General features: G+C 49.1%; 1 protein-coding gene across 7 annotated transcripts in view; it reads left to right on the top strand.

Moving 5' to 3' along the window:
• Positions 1-655: 655 nt before the first annotated feature.
• The window catches only part of ANXA3 (annexin A3), a 64,514-nt gene continuing 55,071 nt past the window's right edge, over positions 656-10,098 (top strand). Inside the window, exons 1-3 of one of the 7 annotated variants that reach the window (XM_089303186.1) lie at positions 1,233-1,323; positions 2,634-2,670; positions 4,935-4,986. In XM_089303186.1, the coding sequence (XP_089159312.1) occupies positions 4,972-4,986 (15 nt within the window). In that variant the 5' untranslated portion in view covers positions 1,233-1,323; positions 2,634-2,670; positions 4,935-4,971. Of the gene's footprint in view, positions 850-902; positions 1,034-1,232; positions 1,324-2,291; positions 2,450-2,633; positions 3,062-4,934; positions 4,987-10,098 lie in introns of those variants that run through there. The other 6 variants (XM_089303185.1, XM_070047981.2, XM_089303187.1 and 3 more) reach the window with 6 other exon arrangements.

The following is a 10,098-nucleotide window of genomic DNA, read 5'->3' as shown; positions in this document are numbered from 1 at the left end:
ATAGAGAGAGGAGAGGCAGAGAGAGAGAGGTCTTCCATCCGATGGTTCACTCCCCAGCTGCACCGATCCGAAGCCAGGAGCTTCTTCCAGGTCTCCCATGTGGGTGCAGGGGCCCAAGGACTTGGGCCATGTGCTGCTGCTTTCCCAGGCCATAGCAGAGAGCTGGATCAGAAGAGGAGAAGCTAGGACTCGAACTGGTGCTCATATGGGATGTTGGCACTGCAGGCGGCGGCTTTACCTGCTACGCCACAGCATGGTCCCCCTACTGCATTTTTTAAAACATTGAAGCTGCAGAACTACATTTTTGGAAGATAGACGAGAATCCCACGCCTGCCTTTCTCAAAAACTTGCAAAAATTCCTGCAGAGCTGCTAAATTATGGGAAATCATGACCTGAAGCTTGTCATTCCGGAGCCAGCCCGGCATAGAGTCCCAGCTATGGTACTTTTTACTTAGGTGGCCGTGGTTAAGGCACTCTGCCTTTCTAAGCTTGTTTCCTTTTTTTGCAAACTCTTCTAAGGATCGCACCTGCCAGATTTGCCTTGAAGGTTACACAGAGGTCATGTGGGCAGGCTCTTCGTTCAATGCCAGATACCCAATCAGCCATTGCTTCCTAGTGCGTTCTACTGCATCCTGCTGCCGCTCCGACCTCCCTCAGTCCAGTACGGGTCGGTTTTCCGGCTCCCGGTGCCTGCGGTGCTGTGAACTTGCCTCCTCAGTCTTTGACTAGAGACTCAGTAAGAAAACACCTGGGTTCAAAAATCTGACCCTGCATTTAATTCCTGGGCGACTTTGCTTCCACTACCGGTCCTGAGTCTGTTTCCTCTTTTCTAAAACGGAGATAACAATGGTATGAGCTTCTCTGGGTACAGATCTAAATCAGGGTGTGCCTGTAAACCATTCAGTATAGTGCCAAGCCAGCTCAATGTTAGTAGCCTTAGGGATCTGCTCCCTGCAGAGGCTCCTTGGGGGTGGGCACCGTCCCACTTTAGGATAAAATAAGCGTGGCCGACCGGGACTTTGGAGAACTTAATGTAAGCAAAGCAGTGAAAACAGAGGCGGGACGCAAGGGGAGGGGGTAAGCTCAGAGACTCGTGAGGCCCGAGGCTGTGGCGCCTGCGTGCAGAGCTGGGCCCCAGCGGCCGAAGGGCGCGGCTTCCCCTTCCCCGGGCCCCGGGCTGCAGTCAGGTGGCGCGGGAGGCGGGAGCAGCGGCGGGAGGAAGGGGTGCGGCCGCAGTTGGAGGCGTGGAGCGAGCGCTGAGCTGCTGCGCTCCTGCGCCTCTGAGCCCCGGAGCCCGCCAGGTCCCTGCCACCGCGCTTCACGGTAAGTGCAGGCTCCCCGCGCGTCTCCGCTGCCCCGCGAGCCGACCCCGCTACGCGCGCGTCCTTGGACAGAGTCCACGTCGGGCGTTTCCCGGTGGGGGGAAACTGAGGTCCAGCGAGGGTCACGGCGCGGCCACGCTGACACAGCGGCCCCAGGGCGCCCGGGATCTGAGACGTTGTCCCGGCCTGCCCAGTCGTGAAGTTCTGGGGTTCAGGAAAAGCCAGGGAGTCGGAATGGCCCTCGGATCCCCGGCGTCTCAGGTGGGACTGGCTCAGGGCTCTGCTTGAGGACTTGGAACCTCACTCATCCTCTGAGCACCTTCTCTGCACGGCGGCAGTTACTTTTATTTTGCTTAATTTTTTTTTAGAAGTAGAAGGAAGGTGGCTTTAGACACTGGGCGTTGGGAGTCCAGGAAGTTTGCTTTTCCCCGGGAAGACTCACCGGTTTTCTATGATTGCACAGGATCCGATTCACTGGGCGTTAGTCATTGCCGGGCCCCTGAGTCAGCAGGTGGGACTGGGGCTCTGGGTGCAGGGGAGCGACCTGGTGGCCACGCTCTGAGCAGCCCAGGGGCACCGAGGCCCCCGCTGCTACTGGTAAGAAGTGGGGATTCTTTCCAAGGATTCGTCTTCAACACCGACAGCAAGAGTCTGCCCTCGGAGAGCTACATTTACTGCTTTTTTGGAAGCAACATTATATAGCGCCATGGGTTTTCATGAAGGCAGAAACTTTAGACTGCCCAGAAAGGAATTTTGAAATGTAAAAAGCGGACCCTTGTTCCCAGAACCTTGTGGTTGCGTTGAGAAATCTGTTTAGAAAGGAAGGCAGTAGTACAATTGGGGAGCTGCTGTAATCCCGCTCAGGAAGGAAGTGTTTGAAATTCCATTGTTCCAGCCATTTGGGCTTCGCAGTAATTCTTTATTATCCATCTACCTACCTACCTATCTATCTACTCATTTTAAATGCAGGCAGAGTGCTACCATCTTCTGGTCTACTCCCCAAATGGCCCCAATGGCCCAGGCTTGGCTGGAGATGAAGCAGGGAGCCACAGTATTCAATCCAGGTCTCCCACTTGTGTGGCAGGGATCCAAGAACGTGAGCCAGCTATCACCTGCTACCTCCCAAGGTGCGTGTTAGCAGGAAGCTGGAATCAGCAGTAGACCTGGGACTCGAACCCAGGTACTTTGATGCGGGACCTGGGTATCCTAAACAGCATTTTGAACACTAGATCTAATGCCTGCCCTCAGTCCTTCAAAGTTAAGTGAGAGATCAGTAATAATTCTTTTTTTTTTTTTTTTTTTTTTTGACAGGCGGAGTGGACAGTGAGAGAGAGAGAAAGAAAGAAAGGTCTTCCTTTGTTGTTGGTTCACCTCCCAATGGCTGATGTGGCCGGCGCGCTGTGGCCAGCGCACTGCGCTGATTTGAAGCCAGGAGCCAGGTGCTTCTCCTGGTCTCCCATGGGGTGCAGGTCCCAAGGACTTGGGCCATCCTCCACTGCCCTCCAGGGCCAAAGCAGAGAGCTGGCCTGGAAGAGGAGCAACTGGAACAGAATCTGGCACCTCGACCAGGACTAGAACCCGGTGTGCCGGCGCCGCAGGCAGAGGATTAGCCTATTGAGCCGCGGCGCCGGCCCAGTAATAATTCTTAATAGATTTGCTAATTATACTGGATCAATACATTACTGAGCATCCGCTTTGTCCAGGTGTCCGGCAGGCATTTGGGTAAAACAGAAGCACAGGTATTAAGTTTGTGTCTTTGGAGTGTGGCTTCCTGGTTTCAGTAGGGGTCCACTTACTGGCTGGGTGGCTGTGCCCTAGCTTCTTCACATGCAAAATGGGATGTTATTAATAAATGATACCTAATTAAATCATTCAGTAAGTAGAAAGAGGCAGAGAGAGAGAGAGAGGTCTGCTATCCGCTGAGTCACTCTCCAAATGGCCACAGTGGCCAGACCTGGGCTGTTCCAAAGCCAGCAGCCAGAAGCTTCTTCCGGGTCTCCCATGTGGATGTAGGGGGCCCACGGACTTGGGCCAGGCCATAAGAAGAGAGCTGGATAGGAAGTGGAGCAGCCAGGACATGAACCATAAGAGATGCTGGCGCTGCGGGCGGAGGCTTAGCCTACTGTTACAGCACCAACCCCAAGTGGTTTTTCATTATCTGCAATGCTCCAGTGAATAAACATGACATAACTTCTTAGCCTGAGCACTTTTATATCACCTGGCACACAGGATACCTTAGCTGATGCCATCACACAAAAGATCTCATGCAAGGCTAGCCACAGCTCTTCTGTTTCCCTTTTTCACAGGTGAGGGGATTGAAACTCAAAGCAATTGTGTCGAGCTTGAAGAAACCAAATCAGTAATACCTTGGATCCTTTGTGTACTGTATTTATAGAGAGAATCCTAGACTCTGTGAATAGCGAGCCAGCTGCTCTTGGCCGTAGAAAACATGAGACTTCCAGGGCGAAATATTTCCAGGGACTAATGACGTAATTTCCTGTTGAACTTGCCCTGGAGCGATCATTGCATTTTTAGAATATTTTTTTCCTAGGATGGGTGGGAGCAGCTTGCACTTCAATGTTAACCTTGGAGCTGGGCCAGCATGTTGAATGATGTCTAGTAATGGACAGTGCACCTGCGTTCCCAAGAACTTCACTGCTTCCCCTCTGCACCCTGCCAAGGACCGGGCTGCCTCCTCCAAGAGCACATTGTCTGTTTCTAACTAGCTGTAGGCTGGGGCCTTACGCTTCTATATTTGGAGGATACCCAAATAAGCAGAGGGGAGTGGACTGAAGTTCACCAGCTATAGTTTGTGTTCATTTCCTGTACTGTTGTTTCCTCTAGTGGTAGTCTGTCCTGGTAAGAAGAAGTCAGTCCTAGACATAATTTACAGGATTTTAAATAAGTCAAAAACTGGCTTTCCAGGAAGCATATTTGAAAGCCCCTTTAAGTAGAGAGATGTTTTTTCCCCTCCATTGTCATGGAACTCTCACAGGCATAACACAGTTGCATGAGGGTACTTCAAAGAGTTTGTTAGGACTTGATGTGGCATAGCGAGTAAAGCCACTGCCTGCAATGCCAGCATCCCATATGGGAACTGGTTCAAGTCCCAGCTGCTCCACTTTTGATTCATCTCCCTGTTAATGAGTCTGGGAAAGCAGTGGAGGATGGCCCAAGTCCTTGGGCCCCTGCACCCGCATGGGAGACCCGGAAGAAGCTCCTAGCTCCTGGCTTCAGATCAGCACAGCTCTGGTCATTGCAGCCAGTTGGGGAATGAACCAGTAAATGGAAGACCTCTCTCTCTGCCTCTCCTTCCCTGTGTAACTCTGACTTTCAAGTAAATAATAAAGCTTTAAAAAAATAGAATTAAAAATAAGTTGCTTTGGGTGCAAAAAAAGCTTTAAAAATCCATGCGAGGCTTTTTCATGATGCACATTTCCAAGAATTTTCTCAAGTGCCCTTGTATGGTGGGTATATCAAAGACGCATTCTCTTCCTGAGGAGGTTTTGAATGTTGACATCTGTTTTCATGATTAAAGATTAAGGGTTGGACTGGGACTGTTGTGTTTGGAATCACAGATTCACATGATTTAGTTTTTTTTTCTTTTAATAGGTTAGTTTGATCTCAGCTCAAGGCAGAGTGGGCTAGCATGGCGTCTCTCTGGGTGAGTAAAAATCAAACCTTCATAACACAGTCACTTATCTGAGTCAAATCAAAATACAGAAAATCAGAATATTGGAAAAACTTTTTGGAAGGTGATAAAAAGTTCATCTGAACAAAATAACATGGCAAAAAGCTGGAAGATATCTACAAACAATAAAATAGGAAAATATAAAATTATGTAGTTAAAATATTTTGTGGAGCAGGCACTGGTGCAGTGTAAGATGCCTGAATTGCACGTTGAGGTGCCTAGATTCAAGTCCTGGCTATGCTTCCAACTCTAGCTTCCTGCTAACAAGCACCTTGGGAGGCACTGTGGGAGACCTAGATTGAAGTCTGGGCCGGCACCACGGCTCACTAGGCTAATCCTCCGCCTTGCAGCGCCGGCACACCGGGTTCTAGTCCTGGTCGGGGCGCCGGATTCTGTCCCGGTTGCCCCTCTTCCAGGCCAGCTCTCTGCTATGGCCAGGGAGTGTAGTGGAGGATGGCCCAGGTCCTTGGGCCCTGCACCCCATGGGAGACCAGGATAAGTACCTGGCTCCTGCCATCGGATCAGCGCGGTGTGCCGGCCGCGGCGGCCATTGGAGGATGAACCAACGGCAAAGGAAGACCTTTCTTTCTGTCTCTCTCTCTCACTGTCCATTCTGCCTGTAAAAAAAAAAAAGAAAGAAAGAAAGAAAGAAAGAAAAAGAAATCTGGGCTCCTGGCTTTGGTCTGGCCGGGGCCCCAGCCTTAGTCATTACAGGCCCTTGGGGAGTGAATCAGTGGGTAGGAGATTTCTGTCTGCCTGTTGGTCTCTCTGCTTTTCAAATAAAATGAAAAAAAAAAAAAAGTTTTAAATAATTTGTGGAAGTCAATACATGGAGAATAGTATATACTTCAGGAATTTATTATAAGACAAATATATTTCCTATCATAGAGGAAAAGATGGCTTATTCAGTACGTAATTTTAGAACTTCTGGCTGTTTGCTGGTACATTGACATGGAATTGATTGGTCAGGTTTGCCAGCTGACACGTTCAAAGTCTCAGCACATTTCCAAATGGCTGGGAGAGATCATAACAAATCCCACGAACTGTGCAGTTTAAGCCAGCATCCATTTGTTGCCTGAGAGTCCTGGGTGTTGGAAGCCTAGGGTGGGTGTCACGGCACTCCTATCCAGGTGTGGGTAGGAGCCTTTGGAGAAAGCCTCCTCTGAGCTCCTTTAGGTGGTTGGCAGGATTAGTTCCTTCCAGTTGGAGGTCTGAGGCGTTTGTTGCTTTGCTGGCTGCCAACAGGAGCTGCCTTGAGCCCCTACAGGCGTCTGCCTTGGCCCCTACATCTCAGCAGCCACAGCATCAGTGCATTGAATCGCTCCCACACGTGGAATCTCTTTTCCCATCTAGAGCCCCTCCCTCTGCCTTCTTTTCCCTTCAGCCAGTTCTGTGCTTTGAAGGGCCTCTGTGGTGGGACTGGGCCCACCTGGCTGGCTGATCCAGGATAATCTCCCTGTGGAAATGGTCACAGTCCAAGGACTACAGTGTGGATATTTTAGGAGGCATCTAGGGGTATGTGTGCAGCGGGGGATCTCAGAAACATTTGACTTCAGGCAAAGGTGGGGACTAGGCCAGAAAGGGAGGGCCTTGCTGAGCCAGGAGCAGGCCTTCCAGGGAAGAAGGCTCCAACCAGAAAGGGGTCCATCTGCCTCTTTGAAAAAAGTTATTCCTGTTCCCAGATTAAAACGGATCTTTATGAATGAGGTCTTGGAGAGCAACTCAGAACCTCTAAGCAAAGGGCCGTGGCACTTCCTCAAAACATTATAAATAGAACTGCCTTGTGATTGAGAAATCCCACTTCTGGGTGTATATCCAAAGGCGTTCAGAGTTGGGTTGTGATGGGTGTTGTGGCACAGCAGGTTAAAGCACAGCTTGAGATGCCTGCATTCCGTTTTGAAGTGCCTGGCATTGAGTCCTGCCTCCATTTCCAATGCAGCTTCCTACTGATGTGCCTGGGAGGCAGCGGATGATGGCCCAAGGACGTGTGTCCCTGCTGCTAAGGTGGGAGATACAGATGGAGTTCTTGGGTCCTGGCTTCGGCCTGGCCCAGCCCTGGCTGTTGCAGGCATTTAGGGAGTGAATAGTGAAAAGAAAATTGATCTCTCTGTATCTCTGTCTCTCTTACTTTGCCTTTCAGTAAGTATATAGATCTTTTTTTTTTTAAAAAAAAAGGTAGAGTCTTAAAGAGATTTTTATAATTAAATTTTATTTTTTTGAGAGGTAGAGTTATAGAGAGAGGGAGAGACAGAGAGAAAGGTCATCCGTCTGCTGATTCACTCCCCAGTTGGCCCCAATGGCAGGAGCAGGGAAGATCCAAAGCCAGGAGCCAGGAGATTCTTCCGGGTCTCCCACTTGGGTGCAGGGGCCCAAGGACCCGGGCCATCTTCTACTGCTTTCCCAGGCCATAGCAGAGAGCTGGATCGGAAGAGAACCAACCGAGACTAGAACCAGCAGCCATATGAGATGCCAGTGCTACAGTTGGAGGACAGCACTGCACCACAGCACCGGCCCCATTTTTAAGATTTATTTATTCATTTAGAAGTCAGAGCTACAGAGAGATAGAGAGCGAGAGACACAGAGAGAGAGATCTTCCATCCACTGATTCACTCCCCAAATGCCTGGGCTTGGGCCAGGCCAAAGCCAGGGGCCAGGAGCTTCCTCTGGGTCTCCCATATGGGTGCAGAGGTCCAAGGACCTAGGCCATCTTCTACTGCCTTCCCAGGTCATTAGCAGGGAGCTGGATAGGAAATTGAATAGCCAGAACTTGAACTGGTGCCCATATGGGATGCTGTCACTGCAGGCAGTAGCTCTGTCCACTACACCGGCCCCATTAAAGAGATATTTTTATACCTATTTTCATTATAGAACTTTTTACAATAGCCAAGAGTAAAAGAAACCAAATGTCCATGCACAGATGAATAAGCAAAATGTGCTTGCTAAATACACATGCATGGATTGCAAAATTTTTTGCACCAAAATAAAGTCATGCATCAGTGGAACGTTATACATAGTTAAAAAAAAAGGCGATCCTGTCACAGACTACAACATGGACTAACCTGCTTCGTGCTAAGTGAAACAAAGCTGCCACAAAAGGCAAATCTTTCATGATTCCACTCACATGAAGTATCCAAAGTACTCAGATTCATAGACTCAGAAAGCAACAGGGTGGTTGACAGGGACCAGGGGTGGGGAGGAGAGGAGTCATTTAACAGGTAGAGAATTTTACTTCTGCAAGATGAGAAAGTGCTGGATACCTGTTTCAGAAAAATGAATATTCTCACCAATGGTGAGAAAAATGGTTACGATTTAACAAAAATTCAGATTTCCAAAGGTAAGTATTCTTATCAGAAGGTCCTGTCTGTTCTCCTTTCCTCTCTTATACATAGCATGCCCACATCTAAACACAAGCAAGCAGTCAAGTCCACACATTGCTACAGACCACAGGTTCAGCGTGTGGTTACCAGAGCGAGGTTGGTTTGCTAACGGTACAATCGAGGGAGAGGGTGTCAGTGCAATTTTGGGACGTTTTTGCTGAAGATGAAGGAATGGTGGGTTTCTTAGGTTTTCAGTATTCTGTCTAGGGGTGTTGCAACCTGACCACTATTTCGAATGAGCACACCGTCTATGTTGCATTAGTATTTCCTTTGTTTGGAAATTTTGCGTGTTTCTGTTCAGGCCTGAGTTGTACCTCACCCGTGATGGAGAAGGCCTTGGACTTGGGTTCTTTTTCATGTTTCCTTTCCGTGCATAGCAAGCACTCATCAATTCCATAAAGTAGAAAGTTTGTGGGAAATGGAATTAAAAGGTAAGTTTATTCTAGTGACAGATGATTTTTTTTTTTTTTTTTGACAGGCAGAGTTAGTGAGAGAGAGAGAGAGACAGAGAGAAAGGTCTTCCTTCTGTTGGTTCACCCCCCAAATGGCCACTATGGCCAGTGCGTTGCGGCCGGCATGCTGCGCTGATCCGAAGCCAGGAGCCAGGTGCTTCTCCTGGTCTCCCACATGGGGGCAGGGCCCAAGCACTTGGGCCATCCTCCACTGCCTTCCCGGGCCACAGCAGAGAGCTGGACTGGAAGAGGAGCAACCAGGACAAAATCCAGCGCCGCAACGGGGACTAGAACCTGAGGTACCGGCGCCACAGGCAGAGTTTTAGCCCAGGGAGCCGTGGTGCCGGCCAGTGACAAATCATTTTAAAATCCTTGCATCAGAGGGGAGGTATTCAAAAATTCATGAAAAATGTATATTCTGAAAAATTATATATAGAGGTTTCAAAATGATTTTGCACCAAAATAAACTTATCTTTTCATTTGATTTTTCCATGAGTTTTTGAAATGCCTTTTAATAGCTCACATAAGTCACAGAATTTCCAAAACTTCAGATTGGTTTATTTTAGCTAAAATTATATCTGTGCTAATGGCATGGCTCTTTTATGCTGATCAGAAACTTTGTTACATCTTCACTAATGAGGAAAAATGGGGAACATGAATCAATGTTCCAGTGCTGTGGCGTAGCACGTAAAGCTGCCACCTGCAATCCTGGCATCCCATATGGGCATTGATTGGAGTCCTGGCTGCTCCACTTCTGATCCAGCTCCCTGCTAATGTGCCTGGGAAAGCAGTGGAGCACCCACGTGGGAGAGCCAGATGAAACTCCTGTCTCATGGCTTTAGCCTGGCCCAGCTTTGGCTGTAGTGGCCATTTGGGGAGTGAACCAGCCGATGGAAGATCTCTCTTTCTCTCTCTCTGACTCTCCCTCTCTCTCTGCCTTTCAAATAAATACATAAGTCTTTAAGATAAATAAATATAAATGCAGATTGGCAGTCATTCTAAAACAGGGGGCCCTGGGAGAAGACACTATAAAAGGGATCCTGGATGGTGGACACGTTGGGGACGGCAGATGTCGGGTGGACACTTGGACATAGAAAAGCTCACCTGTGGTCATGTGTTCAGGTGGAAGTGAGAGTGTGGAGCCTCCCTTCCCTGTTCCAGCCTTGTCCCCTTTCCTGGAAACAAGATAGGTGCAGCGTGACATGCATGACACAGTAGTCTCATTTCTGCTGTTGTGGGGAGACCCCCTGCTGGGC

The sequence above is a fragment of the Oryctolagus cuniculus genome, chromosome 8 (genome assembly GCF_051225735.1).
Source record: "Oryctolagus cuniculus isolate XC-2025 breed Fujian yellow rabbit chromosome 8, ASM5122573v1, whole genome shotgun sequence".
In the NCBI taxonomy this organism is placed as follows: Eukaryota; Metazoa; Chordata; class Mammalia; order Lagomorpha; family Leporidae; genus Oryctolagus; species Oryctolagus cuniculus.
Note: the sequence above shows the minus strand (reverse complement) of the source record. Positions and strands in the feature narration are given on the sequence as shown.